Source organism: Alnus glutinosa, chromosome 3 (assembly GCF_958979055.1).
Source record: "Alnus glutinosa chromosome 3, dhAlnGlut1.1, whole genome shotgun sequence".
In the NCBI taxonomy this organism is placed as follows: Eukaryota; Viridiplantae; Streptophyta; class Magnoliopsida; order Fagales; family Betulaceae; genus Alnus; species Alnus glutinosa.
The window spans coordinates 28,532,319-28,556,433 of record NC_084888.1 but is presented as its reverse complement, the minus strand read 5'-3'; the positions used below and the strand labels follow the sequence as shown (position 1 = coordinate 28,556,433).

General features: G+C 32.8%; 2 protein-coding genes across 2 annotated transcripts; one reads left to right on the top strand and one right to left on the bottom strand.

The window, feature by feature from the left end:
- Window positions 1–9,493: 9,493 nt before the first annotated feature.
- Window positions 9,494–10,747, bottom strand: LOC133863314 (LEAF RUST 10 DISEASE-RESISTANCE LOCUS RECEPTOR-LIKE PROTEIN KINASE-like 2.3). Its single transcript, XM_062299261.1, has 2 exons — window positions 10,681–10,747; window positions 9,494–10,359 (listed from the first exon to the last, which is right to left on the bottom strand). The coding sequence occupies exons 1-2, from the start codon at window positions 10,745–10,747 to the stop codon at window positions 9,728–9,730; spliced, it is 699 nt and encodes a 232-aa protein (XP_062155245.1). The 3' UTR covers window positions 9,494–9,727.
- A 10,573-nt stretch (window positions 10,748–21,320) lies between these two features.
- Window positions 21,321–23,635, top strand: LOC133864018 (deSI-like protein At4g17486). Its single transcript, XM_062300199.1, has 3 exons — window positions 21,321–21,664; window positions 22,150–22,440; window positions 22,912–23,635. The coding sequence occupies exons 1-3, from the start codon at window positions 21,508–21,510 to the stop codon at window positions 23,157–23,159; spliced, it is 696 nt and encodes a 231-aa protein (XP_062156183.1). The 5' UTR covers window positions 21,321–21,507; the 3' UTR covers window positions 23,160–23,635.
- The last annotated feature ends 480 nt before the right edge of the window (window positions 23,636–24,115 follow it).

The following is a 24,115-nucleotide window of genomic DNA, read 5'->3' as shown; positions in this document are numbered from 1 at the left end:
AAGTACAAGACTATCCATTATCTCCAAAAAGCCGCATATCCCAAATATATCAAGATAGACTTCTATCCCATCAAATATGGGATAAGGTACCTAATAGAATGACATTAGCTAAAGAGAGTGTCATATCCAGTTTGGACTCTACTACCCAATTTGAATTCTATGAAGATAAGATTAAAGACTATGTGATCTAGGACTCAGACTCCTAATTAGATTATGCTCCAAGCATTCCAGTAGTTTCATAACTGTGAATTGTGAGTCTATAAATAAGACCACTACGTCAGGTATTTTTAAGAGGCTGATTCTCTAAGCTTTGAGATTATTGATACTCTCCAAAAAATAAATAGTTTGAACTGACTTAGGCATCGGAGTGGGGGTATGGTCGGCACCCCCACGAGCCGACGAGCCGTTTATTATTTTGCAGATTACGAGGAGAGTTAATTGCAAGGAAGGCAACGAATCACAAGACAACACGTCACCGTACCGGAAACTGTACCAACACCAACAAAACTAAACAGTGGAATTGAAGGTATAAAAAAGACAAAAAAATACAACTCATGTGATTTCTTCTCCCTTTAACGCAACTTATTATAGTTTATCTTTTGTAACAAGTTTGACAGGTAAATTGCTAGTCATTAGGAAAAAAATTTTGCAACTCATAAGAACAAACGTGTAACCAATAAAAGTATGCAACCAATGCATTCTTACTAAATCTCTGCAAATTGTTCCAATTCATTTGCTTTCTTCTCCCTGTAACACAACTTAAGGTCTGTTTGAGCTTGTGATTTGAAAAATAGAGATTTTAAAATATATGATTTGAAAAAATATTTTTAAAAAACACAGTTATGCATTTGGCATGATCGATGTTTGCCTTTAAAATCACATGTTAGTCTTTAAAATTGTGCGTTTTAAAAAAAAAAAAAACACATGCCTTAACTGCGATTTGAAAAGATAGACTTTAAAATTCTACGCTTTCAAAAAAGCACTTTCTTAATTGGAATTTGAAAAGACAAAATTTTTACGTTTTCAAAATGCAATTTTTTTTTTTAAAAAAAAAAAAAAAATGCAATTTCCAAATAATTCATTTTCTACGATTTGGTTTAAAATCGAACTTTTAAAGGTCAAACTAAGATTTTGCTAAATAAATAACTGTGTTTTAAAAAATTGCTTTTCAAATCACATATTTTAAAATCGCTAGTTTTTAAATCGCATTTATTAAAATCGCAAACTTAAACATACCCTAAATTGTGTTATTTAGAGAAGAAAGTGGACATGTTTTTTCTTATGACTTGCCTTTTTTTCTTTTTTTTTTTCCTAATGACTTGCAATTGACTGGTCAAACTTGTTACAAAAGATAAACTATAATGGAGAACAAAGTAGATGAGTTGTATTTCTTGCCTTTTTTATGCCTTAAATTCCACCGTTTAATTTTGTTGACCTTGCCGTTTAGAGTAACACCTGTTAATGCTAAAACTATGTCATTTTAAACTAACAGCAAAAGGCAAGGCCAACAAAACTAAACGGTGAAATTTAAGGCATAAAAAAATAGGCAAGAAAGACAACTCATCTGATTTCTTCTCCCTTTAACACAACTTATAATAGTGTATCTTTTGTCTACAAAAGTTTGTGATTTAAAAAAATAGCGATTTTAAAATGAGTAATGATTGAATACCACTCAAAAATACAATTTTTCACCATCTTGCCTATGTGGCAAGGTCCCCCACTACTTTTTGAATTTTTTTATTTTTTAAAAATAAATTAAGGTAGGGGACTACCTTGCCACATAGGCAAGGTGGTGAAAAGTTGTATCTTTGGGTAGAATTCAATCATTACTCTTTTAAAATATATGATTAGAAAAAATAAATTTTAAAAATATATTCAAGCATTTGGTAAATTGCAGTTTGACCTTTAAAATCGCAGGTTAACTTTTAAAATTCTCCATTTTCTACAAAGCACCCCCCATTAACTGCGATTTGAAAAGGCAGACTTTAAAATTTTGCGTTTTCAAAAAAACACTTCTTAACTACGATATGAAGAGGGATATTTTCTACATTTTCAAAATGCAATTTTTTGAAAATGCAATTTTCGAATGATTCAGTTTTTACAATTTGGTTAAAAATTGCACTTTTAAAGGCGAAACTGCAATTTTGCCAAACGCATAACTGTGTTTTTAAAAATTGCTTTTTCAAATCGCATATTTTAAAATCGCAATTTTTTAAGTCGTACTTTTTAAAATCACAAACTCAAATAAACCCTAATGGTTCTCTTTGGAACAAAAGCTAGAGAATCATTATTCTCTTCGGGTTTTTTTCTTCCAACCGGGTGTTTGAATCCAATCCGAATTCATTCTGGAAAAAAAACCTAGAATTCAGCCATTTTTCAAAACCTGCCGTGATTTCTCGTGGGTCCCACATGTCCTTCAACACAGTACACCCACTAAACACAAATAATAATTATTTAAATTAAATAATAGTTTTAATATTTTTTTATAATTAATAATTTTTATTTTAATCATTATTCCACGCTACTTTTAATAACACCGATCATTATACATAATTTTTCATACCTCCAATCATTTTAAATCATTTCCTACCATTAAGAAATACTACTTTTTAATCTCAAAAATTCAACACCCAAATACAATTTCAAAAAGAATTTAAATTTTACACATCATCCAAACACATTTTCTTTTTCTTGAAATTCGCAAACTACATAAAAATTCAATTTTAATTTCAAAAATCGAACACCCAAACGACCATAAGTTAAGTTATTGAGAGAAGAATTTGTGAGGGCAACGACATATGCATAAAAATAAATAATAATAATAATAATAATAATCAAGTCCAGATTTATAGTTCCCTTCAAAATAATTAAAAAAAAAAAAGTCCAGATTTATAGTTAAAGTTTAATTGGATTTGTGAGGTGCTTTAGCACACACGGCAACAACATATGCATAAAAATAAATAATAATAATAATAAAAAAAAAAAAAAAAAAAGTCCAGATTTATAGTTAAAGTTTAATTGGATTTGTGAGGTGCTTTAGCACACACGGCATCGACATATGCATACTAATAATAATAATAATAATAATAATAATCATATACTATTAGAGTTAGTCTAGAATTGTGACACGTGATATGAACCCATCATTTTTAAATATTGAACTGATCTTTTAAGTAAAAAATCGGTGAATTTTAAAAGTTGAACCGATTTTGTCATTATTGTAATAAATTTATTATGCTTTAATGAAAAGATCATGGGTGTAACATTAAGTGGTGAGAATTTTTTAAAAAAATCTAAGATTAAAAACTTTTCCTTATCATCATATATATATATATATATATATATATATATATATATATATATATATATATATATATATATATATATAAGCTGAATTCTAACTTAGAGTTGGCCTAGAATTGTGACACGTGGCACGAACCCATCATTTTTAAACACTAAACCAGTCTTTTAAGTAAAAATCGGTGAATTTTAAAAGTTGAACCGGTTTTGTCATTATTTTAACAAATATATTGTGCTTTAATGAAAAGATCATGGGTGTTGCATTAAGTGGTGAGAATTTTTTAAAAAAATCTAAAATTAAAAACTTTTCTTTATCATATATATAAATGACGAGTTCTAACTTAGAATTGTGACACGTGGCTTGAATCCAGCATTTTTTTTCTTCATTCATTTGCTTTTTTAAATGTTCAGAATTATATAGGATTAAATATAATAGGTATTACACCAATAATATAAAAAAATTCCTGCCAATTTTCTATTTTATGCTTTGATAATCAAAATCATGATTTCCTTCTTGCTATTTTTTGTGCTTCAATGAAAAGATCATGGGTGCAACATTAAGTGATGAGAATTATTTAAAAAAATCTAAAATTAAAAATTTTTCCTCATCATATATATAAAAGTCGAGTTCTAACTTAGAGTTGGCCTAAAATTGTGACACGTGGCGTGAACCCATTATTTTTTTTTTATTCATTTGCTTTTTCAAATGTTCAAAATTATATTGGATTGAAATATAATAGATATTACACTGACAATATAAAAAATTCATGCTAATTTTCTATTTTATGCTTTGATAATTAAAATTATGGTTTTCTTCTTGCTATGTTTCTTCGTACTTATTTTCATTCTAAACTACACCTATGGGAACAAAGATTTTAACATGTTTTAATTTAGAGTAATATTTATTGCACACACTTTGTACACAAAAGCCGAGTTCTAACTTAGAGTTAGCCTACAATTGTGACACGTGGCGTGAACCCATCATTTTTTTTTTCATTCATTTACTTTTTTGATTGTTCAGAATTATATAGAATTGAAATATAATATGTTTCACACCGACAATATGTGAGATGATTTAATTGATTGCATTAAATGTTAAATGAAAAATTTTGTTTTATTTTGTATTCATTAAAAAAATGTTTAGTTTGCTCTATTGAAACATAATAGGTATCACACTAACAATATCAAAGATTCCTACTATTAATCTTACTATTAATGCTTTGATAATCATAATCCAGATTTTTCTCTTGCTATTTTGTTTTTGTTTTACACTTCTTTCCATTTTAAACTGCACATCTATGAATCTTTTAAATGTTTTAATTTATATCGATTAAAAGTAAAATTATGGTTCTTTTGATAGTAAAATTTTATATGATTTATATATTTATGCAATGTTCTATGTGCAATGGAAATGTTTTTTAAGTTTTAAAATTAAATTATAATTAATAATCTCACGCATTGCGCGGGTTATGAGCTAGTAATAATAATAATCAAGTTCAGATTCCGGCACAAATGCCAGATTCTTGTCACTTTTGCCGAAATTCGGCCAACTCAGATTCCGACGAAAACTATTTGGATTTTGGCTATAGTAGCCGGAATCCGGTGAAAGTAGCCGAAATCCTGCCAGTTAATGACTAAATCTTGTCACCGGTAATTTTTATATTATTTTACATTAATATTTACATGTTCTAAATAAAAATTGATTTTTATAAGTTAATATGATTGAATGAAAATATAAAATATATTTTTGATTTTCTGTACGCGCCAAACACCGAAAAATATTTTCGGCGAAAAAATATTTTCTGAAAAATATACATATATAAAAATAAATAAATAAATAAGTACAGATTTATAGTGAAAGTTTAATTGCTTTCTTTTATAGTGTGATTCGGACTTTCCAATGAATTCTAGAAAGTTTTACTTCGCATCTACTTCTTGTGCACGTACTGTAGCTTGTTCAAGTATATTCCAATGGTTGTTCCATCGCTCCAAAGTGTTGTAGTTCTGCATGTTCTAAAACATTCTGGTGGATTAATTTGGTCACGCCTACATTTGGCAAATGCATGTGAATTCCAGAATTGTTTTTCACCGCTTAATTAGCTTTCATAGGCCGGACCAGTCACTACAAAAAAACATGTAATTAGCCACTTACAGTTCGCCACGTGTTAGGAGCGTGGTAGATCCGGTAGTAGCGAATTGTACAATTCGCCACGTGTATAGTAATAAACGTGGCCACTGTGCCACGTGCACAGAAATACACGTGGCTAACTAGCCACGTTTATTACTGTGAACATGACAAATTTTTTTTAAAAAAAAAAATGGAAAGTTATATATTTTTAGCCACCTATTCCTTACCTACGTCGCCAAAATCAGGATTTGTTTTTTTTAAAAAAAAAAATATAAGAAAAGAACAGATCTATTCTTTTCTTCTTCATTTTTTTTTCTTTCTAATATTGTATACTGTATACGGTATACGGAGAAAGGGCCGGTGTACGTCGTCGAGATCCAGTGATCCGGCAAGATCTGGAAAAAGGGCCGGTGTATCCGGCGAGATCCACGCCGGATCTTCGTCCAACTCGTCGTCGAGATCCGGCGAGAATACCCACGCCACCAATCAACGAAAAATACCCACTTCAAAAATACCCATTTGGCCGAGAATGAGCAGAAAACACCAAATACCCACTTCAAAAAGATCCATTTGGCCAATAATGAGTAGATCGAAAACACCAAAAGAAACCAATTAAACAGATCGACTAACAAAAAGGACCAAAAAATATTAACAAAAGTACCAAAAATCACCATCGTGCGTCCGGATGGGGTGAGTCGTCGTCGATCTGTTGAGAAAAATACAAACAAAGTGAGCCATTTTTTTGATGACAAATGGGGAGAGATGTACGTGGGAGCTGGGGAGAGACAAGAGTGTTGAAAAAAAATAAGAAAAGAGGAGAGACGAGAGATAGAGATCTGGCTTTTAAAAAGAAAAGGAAAAAAAATTAAAAAAATTTTTGTAGTGATTGCAGCATTTTTTCATTCAAAAATTTGCTCTCTCACTCTCTCACTCTCACTAGAGTGCAACAAGGAAAAAAATGAGAAATATTTAGAATAATAATAAAGTTTGGATGGGGTTGGTAGGTATATTTCTTTTATCCTTAATTTTTGTCAATTCTAGTTATTAGAATTTAAATTATGTCGATATAGTGAATGTCTAAATTGTGATCGAATATAAGAAAAGTGTAATTGAATATCTCAGGGAAATATATTATATTTAATCATTCTTTTTAGGCAAGTCGCTTGCCAAACATACTGTTGGTACAGTTTCCGGTACGGTGACATGTTGCCTTGTGATTCGTTGCCTTCCTTAATCTTCGCTCTCCTCGTAATCTGCAAAATAATAAACGGCTCGTCGGACTATGGGGTACCGACCGGGCCCCCACTCCGATGCCTAAGTCAGTTCAAACTAATTTTCTGGAGAATATCAGTAATTTCTAAAGCTCGGAGAATGTGCTTGTTTTTTAATACCTGGCGTAGTAGTCTTATTTATAGGCTCACAGTTCACAGTTATAAAACTGCTAGAGTGCTTGGAGCATAATTTAATTAGGAGTCTGAGTCCTAGATCACATAGTCTTGAATCTTATCTTTCTGATTAGGAGTCTGAGTCCTAAATCACGTAGTCTTGAGTCTTATCTTCATAGAATTCAAATTGGGTAGTAGAGTCCAAACTGAATAGGACACTACCCATTTAACTAATGTCATTCTATTAGGTACCTTATCCCATATTTGATGGGATAAAAGCTTATTTTGATATATTCTGAAGATCTGTCTTTTTGGAGATAACGAATGGTCTTGTACTTGGGTCTGATCTGGCTGGGCCAACCCGATGGGCTCGACCCCCGATACTACCTTAGGTCCACATGTCTTTGGTGTTAATTATTTCTCCAACACATACCCAAAAGCTTTGTTATGCTATCTAGATATTATTAGGTATTTTACAATAGTGTCGTTATAATACCCAAATAATGTTAGACATTTTAGATAAATGTTTACTAATGCATAGTAATACCCGTGTAAAAATGCTTTATTGGTAAAGTTACATAGTCGTTATGATGTCCAAATGACATTATAACATTTTAGATATATGTCGTTATGTTGTCTATTTTTAGACAATATAAAGAAAATAATCAATGATCTAGATCTTAGCTTTTTTAAATTAATATTAGACTAATATACTGTTGCCCGTGGGTGCAATAAAGTGCAATGAGTTTTTAAGACAATAAGAACTTTTAGGCAGTCTGGGAAGTGATAAGTGTAACTACTTACTGAGAAATGATATTAATTTTCTTATTAAAGTATTTGATAAAGTTTTTCACTATTACAACTACATGAGCCGAGTATTTTGTGAATAACATAGTTATATCTTTTCAAGTATTTTTCACGTGTTGAAATGATTTGCGAACCGAGTACTTTATGAAAAACATAATTATACGTTTCACATGAATTAAAATGATTTGCGAAATGAAAAAGGATGATTATGAATACAAAATAATGGTTTTTAGAGAGACATGTTATTACATACTGTTGATCAATAAGAACAAAAGATAATAAAACTGGGAAGCTAGAAGGTCTTCCTAAGTTAAAAATGAAGCCAGAAGGTTGTCCTATTTTAACTATAGAAGCTAAAGATGTCTTCCAAATTAAATAATAAGACATAAGGTCTTCCTATAGTTGATTGTGAAGCCAAAAGTCAAAAGGTCTTAATGCAAAGCTCAAGGTTGTTCTTATGTTAATTGTGGAAGCCGAAGGTGCCTTCCAGATTAAAACTGTTAATTTTTTTGTTGTTAGATTGTGTTCTGGTACGGGTTCTATATAAAGTTGTCCCAAACTTGCCCTGAAATTTTCAGTTGTCAACTTCAGTTACCACAAATGAAGCTTTGGCCATCACACTAGCATTTTCTAATCTCCTTAAGTTTTACTTTGAGAGGCACCATTGATGTATGCACATCAATGAAGGATAAGACTTTTTTTGACTTGGTATATTGTTGATCATCCTTGCACTGTTGGTCTTCTATAGCGCTAATCTTAAACTATAGAAACTAGATTTAAATTATTAGCCCTTAAATTGGAATTTGTGATTTGTTTTCAGTTGGTGGTTAAATTTTGTTGCCAGAGCCAGATACTCATCAAAATCATTTTGGAATACTGGTTTTTTTTTTTTCTTTCTTATTTGTAATATTCACTGTTTTTAATTCTTTCGGTACTTCTACTCCAACCTGTGGTTTCCAGGTTGCAACTGATCAAGATGCTCTCCTATATAGAGAAGATCGAAGTTCTGCAACCCAAACGAGAAAAAAGCTTACTTTGAGTGCTTTGAGAAGCGTAGGGTGCTTGTTGAGCGGGGGTAAAACTCAATGACTTTACTGATCCTTAATTTAAACTCATTCCTGATATTTAAAAGCCCGTAAATGAGAGTATTTAGCACTACTTAATCCCATTACTGCATATGTAGAACTCGATCGACAACTCTATAGCAATATCTCTGGTTTCACCAGTTCCCCCGTGTCTTTGACCACTTTTGTTCAGGGCCATGAGATCAAAGTGGATCCCAAAAATGATCAATGCATTGCAGTACTGAGATTCCTCTTGTGGAGAACCCCGAGTACCCTTTCTCTGACCCTGATGACTTTCCGGACAGCTCATCATGGGTGACTAATTTACTGATCCTAACACTATTACTGAGATTGCTTCACCCGAAGAGTCTCCTGCAATTAGATGCACCAATTAGTTGTGGATGCCAGCCATCATCTTCTCCATTCGTTTGAGAATTCTTTCCTCCATCGGCTAATGGCCAGGGATCAATGAACCCATCTCCTTCTCTAGATGCTCCAACCAATAGGTCCGTCGTGTCGAAACCTGGCTCTAATAACAAGTTGTTACCGGCTTGTGTTTGGGAATGGATATCAGGTTTGAAAAAGTGGTAGGTGGCAAGATCTAGTTTCCTTAATTTACCTATAATGAACAAAGGTATTCGAGGTACTCCAGCCTCCCAATCAACTATAAGAGTTGGATAAATAACTTCGCCTATATCTTTATTAATAAATTTCCTTATCATATAGATGATTACATGGTAGAACTATAGATGAAACGCAATACACAGTTTCAAGTAATACAAAGGACCCCTTCAAAAAAAAAAAAGTAATACAAAGGACTAGTAAATTACTAAGAGACTTGCTGAGACAACATGTCTCTTATTTGTAAATAAAGAGTGTCGTGCTACTGCAGGACAACTTTTGTCACCATACTTCCTTCTGTCATGAAACTCCCTCCAGCCAAGCTATCTTCTTCAACAACTCCTTCCTTCATAGGATTGTAGGCACGTAACATCATAAATGAAATTTAGAACACGCACACACACAGACTCTTCATTAGCCACCTAGCAAGAGGCTATTTCAATCTCATATTTCCTCATCGCAGGAGTAGCACGTACAAAGCCAGATCCTGTAACTGTTTGAGATGAATATTCTGAATCAAATGTGCTATCAGTCTGTAATGGATTGGAAGATGCATTAGGGAAAGGAGCAACATCCAACATGTGCTGGAATGGACTTAAAGGTGTTGGAATTTCTACTGCTCCTTCCAACATCTTCACAACAGCACTCATCACAGGCCTGGATGCAGGCTTATGTTGAACACACAAGAGAGCAACTTTAACCATTCTCTCTGCCGTTTCTCTATGATTCTCCTCCACTCCACAAACTATGGTCAATTGATCTCCTAGTTCTCCATCTTCAAACGTTTTCCAGATCCACATTGGGAACCATTCCTGGCTCTCTGAAAGACGGCTGTCTAGGTTCCTTCTTCTACCTATGATTTCAAATAATAACATCCCAAAGCTATAAACACCACACTTGTGGGTTATGGGAAATGGCATCCATATTTCTGGTGCAGCGTAACCAGGAGTCCCCCTTCCTCCTGTCATAGTGATATGAGTATTTTCCCTGTTACAGAGTTTGGCCAAACCGAAATCAGCAACTTTTGGAAAGAAGAATTTCTTTGTAGTTAAGGCTAACGTTTATTTAGCCAGTTATATTTCTTCGTAAACACTTATATTTGTATTGTATTTCTGTGGACACTTATATTTGTATTGTATTTCTGTGGAGTGTATGTTTCAGTAGAATTTTCATGTATGTTTATGTGTTATCTGTGACACATGCTTTTAATGTATTTAGCATTAAGAAACTAATGACTTTTAATAAATGTTTAGAGGTAATTTGGTCAGCTCTGTAGTGTTATGTTCCTAGTTAAGAAAAAAAAAATATCTCGCTGCCAATTCTTAACTTTGACGATATTGTAATATCATGTAAAAATTAAAATTTTCACTTGCACCTTTTTGCAAAACGCGGAGCGTTACACCCACAATGATGTCCCCAACAAAAGCAAGTGCGGCAAACATTAGTCAGGAAATGGAGAACAGATCGACAATACCAAAAGCACCTTCGGAAACTCTATAGCACACAAAGAGCTAAGAATTTGAAAAAAAGAAATGGGAGAATGGGTGATATATGTACATAGGGCTGTATTCGAACTGAGTCGAGTTAAGTCGAGTATTGAATGTTTAAGATTGGCTCATTTAATTTTACTTCGAACACGAGTTGAGCTCGAACTTATCACCGAGCTAGATATTATGTTCAAGCTTGACTCTTTTAATTTTATTTCGAATACGAGTCGAGCTCGATCTTATTATGAGCTGCTCAATTAACTATTCATTTCTTATATAAAGTAAATATTATGATTGTTTACATTTTTTGTAAATTCATACTAATCTAATTTTTTTTTTTTTTTTTTTTTTGAAGGAAAGTTGAACTTTCATTGATATAATCAACCATTACAACAAACATTTCAGACTACATACATTCCAGCAATCATCCACCCGAGGTGTACAAGCAATTTGAGTCAGACTCAAATAAATACAGACAGTTGCAACTAAAAAAATCCAACCAACAGAATGGTGCCTCTGCGTTGACATACACCTTTACTTGAACAAGGAGTCGGTCACACAAACTGGGCAAAAGCCAAAGATTGAATTAGTACACGCACAATGCAAACTGTCAGAGAAACCCATAACTAAATTAAAACACAGGAGAGCTCAAAGGGGAATCTGTCTTCCGGGAGAGCCACAGTCAGTGGCGGCGCGTGTAACACACGCGCCGGCGCCAGAGCATCCCCTCAACCCCCAAACACCGAAAAACCTCCGATCACCACTAGCCCCACCATACATGCCGAAAAAACACACGGATTGAAGCCCCACGCGCGCCCAAATCAGAAAGAAAGCACTGGCGCGTGAAGCCCACGCACCGACCACCGAGAAACCCCACGGCCGTGAAGAGCGGCAGAAGCACCGGAGATTGACGGCGAAAGAGGCTAGAAGGTGCGTGTTCACCAGAAGACGACGGAGAAACGTAGATCTAGCCACCAAAATCCGACCATAAGAAAAGCGATACCACTGAAACTCCGCCGTCGAACACACGGAGATCAACCACGCCCCTCTGACATCCTCCACAGAGAACTCTCTTGCCACCACAAACTAAAACTAGACAAAACAAATAAACTCCTCCGGATCAACACCGAGGAGACAAAACTTCCACACCCCTAAAGGGTGGGAGACTAAAACAAACACTCAAAAAACCAAAGAAACCAAAGGAGGAGGGAGGCGTGAAGCCCCCCTCCCCCACCACAAACAGCCAAAGACGCCTCTCTCTCTCTAGAAAGTCGGGAGCTTCTCTCTCTACAAACTGGGTTAGAAATTGGGTTTAGTCATCCATACTAATCTAATTAATTAAATATTGTTAAAATTTTATCATTTGAGTTCATTAAATAAATTAACCTGAATTTTAAATAATATAATCTCAAGTTTATATTTATGTATATAGATTCATTATGCACATACACAAATTATGAGCATTCATACACACTCATGCTCACAAACATGCTCACAAACATGCTCATGTACATACAAATTTATAAAATTAAACTCACAACAATAATTTAAGTTATATCATTATATTAAAAAGATAATTCTCTTTTATTTAAGATGTTCTTATTATAAAATTAAAATAATACAAATTTTTTTTTTTATAAAAATAAAATTATACGAGTTTATACGGTCAAGACAAAAAAAACAAAAAAAACAAAAAAAAAAAAGAGTTATAAAAAAGAAGAGAACTTCTAAATAGCAGAGCCGTGGGGTCTTATGCGTTGACTTGTGATCCCTTGACCATTATGGGTATTGCTTGAAACCGCGTAGGGACCGCGCGGTTTACTTATCGGTGATGGTAGCGTGAACGTATAAAATTAGTTGTAGTTAAGAGGATTGATAAGGTTTTAAAACTGATGTTACAACGGAAGTGTTGCGTGAGGGACTTAATAAGTTGAATTTCACAAGCCACTCACGTGGCCCTATATTTTGACTACTTTTATTAAAAAAATGAAATATTTAGAATAATAATAAAATTTAGGTATGATTTTTTTATTCTTAATTTTTGTTAATTCTAATTATTAGAATTTAAATTACGTTGATATAGCGTCTAAATTACAATTGAATTTAAGGAAAGTGTAATAGAATATCTCAGAAAAATATATTATATTCAATCATTTTTTTATTTTATTTTTTTACATGTCCACACAAGAGGGAAAGTGAGAATTTGAACTAGTGACCTACGCTTCATGAGGTGTAGTCCCCAGCCTACAAAAGCGTCATTGTACTGCATAAATATTATTAGGTTTTTTACAATAGCGTCGTTGTAATACTCAAATAACGTTAGAAATTTTAAACAATTTAGGAATAACTTCTCTTAAGGGTATCGAACTATCGGCGTATTTGACTTAAGGATACTAAACTTCAAAACGTCTCAAATTAGAATATCCAAATTTTCAAACATCTCAATTACAGGTTCTCCATTAGGATTTGCTATTAAATCTTAATAAAATTTTCAAAATACCTCTATTTTTAAAAAAAAAAAAAAAAAAAAAAAAAAAAAAAAAAAAAAAAAAAAAAATTATTAAAATTTAAGTACCGGTCAGAATTTAACTGAATGATGACTGTCATCCACAAATAATTTGAGCATCATTTCCAGCTTTGTAGTTTCTTTGTTGAGTTATTCTTATTATTACAACTAGTTCTGAACATGCAGCCGGGTGGTTCTCATTGAGTTCAGACACTTTGCAATAGTCATCGTTATAAAGATTGCTATTTTGGTTGCGGTATGCAATAAAAGAGCTGGAAATGGTAGCAGCAATACTGTTACTACTTGGGAGGACTAAAGATGGTACGTAGCAGCATATTTTCACTGATTTTCCTACATGAATTTATACAACTATACAACTCTACTTAACTTTTGAACTGACTTATATAACAAAGTCCAATACCTTAACAGAATTGCCATCAGAATTGCAGAGTTGAAGGCCCATTAAATCTGACATATTATAAGAAAAGCCCACCAATCCTATTAAGCTGAGGGCTCACTAACGTATTAGACCCATTACATTTTTCACCCCTTCAAAATGCCTTGCCTACGAGATGTTCAAGCAATTCAGTACCATGTATAATAATATGAATTACCAAATCACAATACAAAAAAATCTTAAGGTCTCGTTTGGTTTGCAGAATGGATATTTCATTGGAAAATGAAATAATTATTACCAAAAATCTTTACTTTGGTAACAACTCATATACTTTAATTGGAATCCAATTAAAATTACTAAAATAAACCTCACATTAATATATATATATATATATATATATATATATATATATATATATATATATTAAAAAATAAAACATTTGAAAACTAGTCATGAAATAGCCGAGGGTGGCCGCAACCACCCCCGGAGTGGTCTCCAACGGTGGCCGGCCACCCCCAAAATGCTCTGGGGGTAGTATGCCATATGTGGTTGGGGTTTCTTTTTTTCTTCTTGTTTTCTTCTTTTTTTTTTTCTTTTTTCAAAAAAAAAAAAATTGAAAGAAAATAAAAAATAGTTTTTTCTGAAAAATATAGTTTATTCCTATTGAAATAGCTATACTTCCATTTTTTTAGAAGAATAAGTATTCATCTTCGTAAGGATGGGAATAACTATTCTAAAGAATAGATCCCTACCAAACATAGGAATGAATAGTCATTTCATTCCAGGGGCCTATTCTGCGAACCAAACGAGATCTAAAGGTTACTTAAATCCTATTGAACTTCCCCTTATTCCCTGAAAAGTCTTAACATTTATGTTCTTGGTAGTCCCGATCGAACGGGCTTCGACTGAAAAGCGATCAAAGCTCTCTGTTCTACCTCTCAATCGAACACTCTCTAACTTTCTCTTAGCTCAATAGAATGAACAGATTTCAACCAACTATCAACTGAATCTCTCTAGAACTATCCCGGTTGATAGTTGATCAAACAGGGCAATCAACAATGACTTTTTGAACATCAACAACAAGAAGTTGTCGTTGATGACTGATTTTCTTGTAAGCTTATCTTAGTCCAGCTCTTAGTTCTAGCTGAACACCTAGGGGTTAGATCAAGTGGTAAAGGTCTTGATTTCGGTGTCAACCTTATAAGATTTTAGGTTACAATTCATTTAAGTGTAAATAATTCTTTGAGGCCACGTCTGCCAGCGAAATCAAAATCTTACCCGATTCATTTGGAGAGTGCACATTCCGCGGCTTCAGAATTTGCCCCATAAAAGTAGGCACACAAAATGCATGGTCATATCTTCCCATGATTTTAAAAAAAATAAAAATAAGAATCGAAACTGCTCTCGTCATAGCATCGAAGCAGAAGCCATAGAGTAATGAAACAATAGTTTGAAATTTTCGCGGGCCTTTGAAGTGCTTTGGATGTTGAATCGAGTCCGGCTTAACTATCAATGAGTGGGGTCCGAGTTAGGTTCACCACCCTTACCAACACAACACAAAGGAAATTGAAAACTTCTTTCTCTGTGAATAAATGCTAATGTGATGAGAATATGTATGACCTCATATGGTATCAAATCTAATGACTCAATTTATTTCAGAATTTTGTGGGTTGAATCCTATTATCATAATTATAAAATGTTTATGTCATAATAAATCTCGTGATAATAGATCTTAGTTAGCTTACCTTAATAAACTTAAGGTAATGGGAAAGAATTGGATGGGATTAAAAAAACTTAGATAAATTTCTAAATAGATACTTGAATCTGAATTGAATAAAAATGTCTATATTTCTATTTAGATTAAACTTATATTTTTATACTTCCAAATAAACCCATCAAAGATTTAAATCGAAGACCTCTTAATCTAATTTTTATTTTATTTTTATTTAGAACAATATCTATCAATCATTGACTCCATAAGTAACATGCTTACCTTTTCCCCGTAGTGCTGGTAGGAACCATCTTCTGAAAGCACCTATTATAACTTTTCTTTTTCTTTTTAAGATCAAGGGCTAGCTAATTTAATTGCGTATGTAATTAGTGTAGCCCTATAAGGTTGCAAAGTTAATCCAAGCCTCCAAGGTATCATTATTACCACCTATAAACAAGACACTACTCTTACCATTCAAAATGTTGACCAAATTCACTAAACTAAATCATTCTCAGGTCAAAATTCTTTCTTAACCGTTTGTCATTTCACTTTGGACAACTGCGTAATGGCTATATATAACATATTTTTATTAAGGAAAATGATCAAAACACTCACAATGTACAACAATGACACAACACTAATGCACATTGGGGTGGGACCCACACATTAATCGGTGAAGACTGTTACGTCAGTATTAGAGCATTTTTAGTGAGTTCTTCATTTCAAATTTTTTACTAAAATTTGGTGAAAAACTCAAAAAAGTCAACTTCAACAAACTCTCTATAATTTTTCTATTTTGTCTCTTGTCAAAATTCCATTCCAAATTTGGCTCACTAATTTTATGAGCTATTTAATATTTAATCATTTCTATCTTCTTTTACTTAACTTTTTACTTTTCCTCTCGATCTCCTCATTTGTTAGGAGTAGTTGCTTAAAACTAATAAAAAATTAATATATAGTTGAAATAGAGAAATATTTGAAAATTTTGATGTAGGAAGTTTGTTTTTTTTTTTTTTTACAGGAAAACCGATCTGCATTGATATATCAAATGCCCAATGGCAAATACAGTGAATAGATGTACAAGATTCCCTACACACTAAGCCAGAAAAAATTCTGACTTGGGTAATGCCTACATATACCAAATATTACAGGAACAGACATATGAGCTCCTCTTTGACAATAAAGCTCCACAACAAAGAAAATATGGCTGATTTAGCTATCAAACCATTAAAAGTCCAATAATATTTAAAAATTTAACAAACAGACTTGCAAAAAACTATACTAAAATAACAAAAGTAGACCTTTTAACTAAAATTTAGAGAAAATTTGAAGAGCTTACTATGGATGCTCTTATAAGATAAAAATGTAATTTCTAACATTACTCGCATTAGAATTTGGAAAATATACATGTGACATCTACAATCAAATTTAATTTGCTTAGAAATTGACGTAATAATAAGAACATACAAATTAATATGATAGTCCGTGTTGACACTGTCATAACAGCCACAGTCCAATTTAATTATTTAATAACGTAATAAATGGCATTTAGACTATCACATTAATTTATAAAAGTCTTACGATTAAAGTTTTAATAATATCCTAACAGGACTCTTTATATATCCTTATTATAATCTAGCTTGATTAAATTAGAAAAAAATTAATTAAACAAAAACTTCATCTGATTGGGGCCCATACAATCATTATATTCCTTTCCTCTAAAAAATAACAATAAAAAATAAAACCAAGGAAGTCAATCATCTATGCTGTATCCAAATCTTCACTCTAAAGTCGATGTCACCCAAGAAATCAATCTCTCTGGCATATTAATTACTCTCACATGCCTCTCCCTTTTCAAATTCTGTAATTGTAGCCTTTTTGTTTTCTCTACGATTTCTTTTTTGGGTTTGTACTTTGTTTTGGTCGGTGCTGAGAGTTTTGGATTCTCATTTAGAAACCCTTTTGGCTGTTGATTTTTTATTGTGGTTCTGGTTGGGGGATTTGAGGTGGGAATTTGTGCTTTTTTTGTTATGGGTTTTTGTGGGAATTTTGCAGCACCGTTGGAATTTGAAAGGATGGTTTTTTTTTTTTTTTTTTAATCAAGTTTTTATGGATGGGTGTGTGGAACTTGAAGGTTTCAATGGTTATGGGAATTTTGGGGATCTGATCTGGAACCTATTGGATTGTCGACTTGTGCGAGCTGGTCCTGGTTGGAAGCTTGAGGATTTGTAATCAAAAGTATGTGCTTTGGCATTTGGTTCAGGATCAAAAGCTTGGCATTGTTGTAGAGAGAATCCAGTTTTAGTTACTTAGGTTTTAAAAATAATAATAATAATATATATATATATATATATATATATTAAAAATAATGATTTTAATAAAATAGATAGAAATTTAGATAATCGGTAGGGGATAATTTTAGAAGTGGTTAGCTAAACTAGCAAAAAGTAAGTTTTGACTATTTAAAATAGATTGAAGTTTAGATCATCCGATGTAAATGCTTTTACTTTTGAAACTAATTAAACTCAAACCGTTAAGGTCAAGATCAATATCAATAGTGCTACGTTGTCAGAACCTTTGTCCATTGGATAAAATTTTTCTTTAAAATGGATCAGATGAATTATCTAATTGACAATTGTCCATAAATCATGTAATTTTCTCATGTATTTTAAACAATTTAGGGATAACTTTACTTAAGGGTATCGAACTATCGGCATATTTAACTTAAGGGTACTGAACTTCAAAACGTCTCAAACTAGAGTATTTAATTTTTCAAACATCTCAATTACAAGTACTCTGTTAGGATTTACTGTTAAATCCTACTAAAATTTTTAAAATACCCATATTTTTTTTAAGAAAAAAAATGCAAAAATTTAGATATTGGTTAAAATTTAATGAAATTACGGCCATCATCCACAAATAATTTGAGCATCATTTCCAGCTTTGTAGTTTCTTTGTTGAGTTATTCTTATTATTACAACTAGTTCTGAACAGCCGGGTGGTTCTTATTGAGGTCAGACACTTTGCAATAGTCATCGTCATAAAGATTGCTATTTTGGTTGCGGTTGGCAATAAAAGAGCTGGAAATGGTAGAAGCAACACTGTTGCTACTTGGGAGGACTAAATATGGTAGCAGCATATTTTCACTGATTTTCCTCCATGAATTTATACAACCATACAACTCTACTCAACGTTTGAACTGTCTTATAACAAAGTCCAATACCTTAACAGAATTGCCATCAGAATTGCATAGTTGAAGGCCCATTAAATCTGACATATTATAAGAAAAGCCCACCAATCCTATTAAGCTGAGGACTCGCTAACGTATTAGACCCATTACATTTTTCACCCCTTCAAAATGCCTTGCTTACGAGATGGTCAAGCAATTCAGTACCATGTATTACCAAATCACAGTACAAAACCAAAATCTTTAAGGGTTACTTAAGTCCTATTAGTCTTCCCCTTATTCCTTAAAAAGTCTTAACATTTATGTTCTGGGTAGTCTTGATTGAACAGGATTCGACTGAAAAGCGATCAAAGCTCTTTGTTTTACCTCTCAATCAAACGCTCTCTGACTTTCTCTTAGCCCAATAGAATGAACAGATTTCGACCAACTATCAACCGAAGCTCTCTAGAACTATCTCGATTGATAGGTGATCAAACAAGGCAATCAACGACAGCTTTTTGAACATCAACAACAAGAAGTTGTTGATGACTGATTTTCTCGTAAGCTTATCTTAGTCCATCTCTTGGTTCTAGTTGAACACCTTAAGGGGTTAAATCAAATAGTAAAGGTCTTGATTTCAGTAGCATTCTTACCAAATTTAAGGTTCAAATTTTCTTGAGTGTAAACAATTTTTTGAGGTCACGTACGTTGGCAAAATCAGAATCTTACCTAATTTTTGTAGAGAGCGCCCATTCCACGGCTTCAGAATTTGCCCCATATATAGAAGTAGGAATACAAAATGCTCATATCTTCCCATCATTAAAAAAAAAAAAAAAACAAAACAAAACAAAACAAAACTAAACTGCTCTCGTCGTAGCAAAAGCCATAGAATAATGAAACAACGGTTTGGAATTTTCGCGAGCCTTTGTAGCACTTTGGATGTTGAATCGAGTCCGGCTTAACTATCAATGAGTGGGTCTGAGTTAAGTTCACCACCCTTACCAACACAACACAAAGGAAATTGAAAACTTCTTTCTCTGTGAATAAATGCTAATGTGATGAGAATATGTATGACCTCATATGGTATCGAAGCTAATGACTCAATTTATTTCAGGATTTTGTGGGTTGAATCCTATTATCATAATTATAAAATGTTTATGTCATAATAAATCTCGTGATAATAGATCTTTGTTAGCTTACCTTAATAAACTTAAGGTAATGGGAAAGAATTGGATGGGATTAAAAAAACTTAGATAAATTTCTAAATAGATACTTGAATTTGAATTGAATAAAAATATCTATATTTCTATTTAGATTAAACTTGTATTTTTATACTTCCAAATAAACCCATCAAAGATTTAAATCAAAGACCTCTTAATCTAATTTTTATTTTATTTTACTTTGAACAATATCTATCAATCATTGACTCCATAAGTAACATGCTTAGCTTTTCCCCGTAGTGCTGGTAGGAACCATCTTCTGAAAGCACCTATTATAACTTTTCTTTTTCCTTTTAAGAGCAAGGGCTAGCTAATTTAATTGCGTATGTAATTAGTGTAGCCCTATAAGGTTGCAAAGTTAATCCAAGCCTCCAAGGTATCATTATTACCACCTATAAACAAGACACTACACTTACCATTCAAAATGTTGACCAAATTCACTAAACTAAATCATTCTCAGGTCAAAATTCTTTCTTAACCGTTTGTCATTTGACTTTGGACAACCGCGTAATGGTTATATATGACATTTTTTTTATTCGTTAGTAGAGACTGTTACGTCAGTATTAGAGCATTTTTAATGAGGTTTTCATTTTAAATTTTTTATTAAAATTTGGTGAAAAATTCAAAAAAATTAACTTTAACAAATTCTTTATAATTTTTCTATCTTGTCTCTTGTTAAAATTTCACTCCAAATTTTATGAGCTATTGAATATTTAATCATTTCTCTTTCCTTTTACTTCACTCGTCACTTTCCACTTTTTCTTTCTCCTCATTTGCTAGGAGTGGTTGCTTAAAACCAATAAAAAATTAATATTTAATTGAAATAAAGAAATATTTGAAGAGTTTGATGTAGGAAGTTTATTAAAAGTAGTAGTTAAAATAACATAAGTAAATTTTTAAACTAAAAATTAGAGAGCTTACTATGGATGCTCTTATAGGATAAAATTGTAATTTCATACATTACTCACATTAGAATTTGGAAAATATACATATGACATCTACAATCAAATTTAATTGCTTAGTGATTAACGTAATAATGTGAACATACAAATTTATATGGCAGTCCATGTTGACACTGTCATAATAGCCACAGTCCAATTTAATTATTTAATAACGTAATAAATGGCATTTAACAGTCTTACTATTAAAGTTTTAATAATATCCTAACAGGACTCTTTATATATCCTTATTATAATCTAGCTTGATTAAATTAGAAAAAAATTAATTAAACAAAAACTTCATCTGATTGGGGCCCATACAATCATTATATTCCTTTTCCTCTAAAAAATAACAATAAAAAATAAAACCCCACAAATCACTCACATATCACAATATAATAGGCCACCCACTAGATACCATAATGACTAAACCACTAAACGTTACTTTCTCCCAAAATTTCAAATTTTTAAATAGGATTTCGGAATTCTGACCCAGCTCAGATGTAACAAATAGGTGGCATTCTCGTAATTTGAAGCCAACCACAAGGCCATTTATTTTCTAACTCAGATTTATATATCAACCATAGTCTAAAATTATATTCACGGTGCGGCACTACCTGCCGCCGGTGGTACCATTTTTATAGCAGAAAGTTCCGATACCCAGAATCCCATACTTCTTTTCCTTTAAACAAATACTATAAAAGCTTTCAGCTTTCGCAATCTTATAGACGTGAAATTGATGTAACTAAGGAAAGCGTGCATCTAAAATGAGTGTTAATGCAGGAAGATCCTGAAAACATGTTGTTGTGTAGAAAAGGTTCGAGGAACAACGACGCGGGGACAGTGCCGGTTTACCTTAACGTGTACGATCTGACACCATTTAATGGGTATGCTTACTGGGTTGGCCTCGGAGTTTACCATTCTGGGGTACAAGGTTAGTGTGGGTTCTGTTTTTCTGATTTTTTGAATCCATGGTTTCTGTCTTGTTTGAGCTTGTTTTTTTCATGAATATCTACTTTGTTGAAGTTGCTGCGGTTCACTGTTGCTTAGATCTACACTTCAGTTAGCTTTCTGGGTTCAGATCGCTTGGTCATTTAATTAGTTGTTTGTCAACTGAGGAAGGGATTCAGGCTAGAGAAGTTTATGTTTTGTTTGGATGATGAGAAAGTGCAAGAAAATAAAATGTGTTATTGTATGGAGTACTCTTGTAGATGTTTAGTGTTGTGGGATCCATGGATAAACATATATATGAAATGGTTGATGTGAGCTCAACAATTTTCTTAATCTACGACGACATAAGAGATAAAGTCACCACTCTTTTGTTTTGCTTTCTAAAAATTTCTCCGTAATCCAACAAAACATGAGAAATTTCTTTTATATTTTTGGACCATTTTGAACATTGTTCTGTATATCTTTCAGTCCACGGTGTTGAGTATGCATTTGGAGCTCATGAGTATCCAACGACTGGAATTTTTGAAGGGGAACCAAAACAGTGTGATGGATTTACATTTAGGAAGACAGTTTTGATTGGAAAAACTGATATGGGGCCAGGGGAGGTGAGAGCAGTCATGGAGGAGGAGCTGGCAGGGGAGTACAGAGGGAATGCATACAATTTGATTACCAAAAACTGCAACCATTTTTGCAATGATGCTTGCATTAGACTCACTGGAAATCCAATCCCAAGTTGGGTTAATCGGCTTGCTAGAATCGGTAAGACCTTGTTTGGATGCACTCTTTTTCTTGAATCTTTGGTTAACATTTTAGTCAGTAGCTTTATTTCCATGAGATGCAATGCAAAATTTCACCTTTGTTCAATTATGGTTCCATTAAAAACTAGCAACAAATTTGCGTGAGGCAATATTAAGTACCGGATTTGGCTTAGGTGTTGTAGCGTTTTCAACGGTTCAATTTGATTCCAAGTGTTTTTTTACGAGAAAGAGAGTGAAATTAAATCTAGATCATTGAATGCTGTAGTTTTTTTAAAGTACCTAAGCCAAATCCGTGAGTACCCATGTCACCAAGTAGAAATGATTAATTTATGGAGTAAATGCTTGAATCTAAATGTGTTGTATTAAATAGGTTTCCATGTTTGCAGCATTAAATTTGTTAGCCAAAACTGATTAAGCAATCCTGTTTTGAGTTGATTGAAATTGTTCTAATTAGTTGGAATTTCATTTGTAGGATTTCTTTGCAATTGCGTTCTTCCAGTGACTTTAAATTCAACTAAAGTTGGGCATCACAGAATAGAAGATAAGCCATGCGAAGAAGAAAAGAAGAAAATCAGAAGCGACTCAAACAGAGTCACTTCTTCTAATTCTTCTTCCTCTTCATCATCGTCCCCTTCTAGCACTACAATCCGCAGAGGTAGAAGCAGAAGCAGACGTGCTCTTCCTCCATCTTCGCCTTTGATTCTCAGTTCTTCATCTTGATGGTCAATATTTGAAGATCAATTTTTAATTTGGAAAGGAAAAAAACAAAAAAAACAAAAAAACTCAGAAAAATGAGGCAAAATCAAAATTTTTTTTTTTTGGTCATTCTTTTCATGGGGTCTTATAATGCCAACATCTTCTTGTGATATGCAACAAATACCTGAACAGGTGTATGCTTTTGTTCTTTTTTGGGGGCAAGTCATGAAATGTCTATGCAACATTGTCATAGTTGAACTCGATTTGTTTGGTTTTCTTATAGCTGAACAGCATTGCCTTGGCGAAATTTGATGATGTAAGGGATAATCACACCATATCAAGTGTGGTCATCCTCACTCCAAATCATCTCCATGGAAGGTGATAACTTCCATGGAGGTCATGAAAAGAGAAACAATGCAACTCTAGGTGAAGAGTTGCATTGCATTCTATAAATATGGAATGGGGTTAGAAAGTTTAATACACAATTTCATTCTGAAAAATTCGTTTTTCTGTCTTCTTGAATTTCCACCCAAAGGGGAAAATCCTTCCAATTCATTTCTATTCAATCTCTTTCAATTTCCTTAAATGGTATAAGAGAAATGTTTTGCACTGTTTGCCTTGCTAAAATAGAGCATAGGCTTGTGTATTTATAATAGAGGAATTACAAGTATACTGAAATACAACTTCTGCATGATGTAGCAGAAGATAGATGATAAGTATAAAGTTCAAATTCAAACTATTAACATATCTAACTAACAAGAGATAGTCGACTATGATAGGACTTATCTCTTAGTGTTTGAATTTAAGCATATGACTTAAGGATTAGATGTACAAGATCTATCTCTATCTTTAGTTGAGCAGCCGAGAGTCTTGAGTCTTTGTATTGGATTGAACTTTATCACTAACACGCCCCCTCAACCTAAACGGTATAGTAGTAATGTTTAGCTTGCTTCTAAGTAGACTAAATCTTGAAGAAGAAA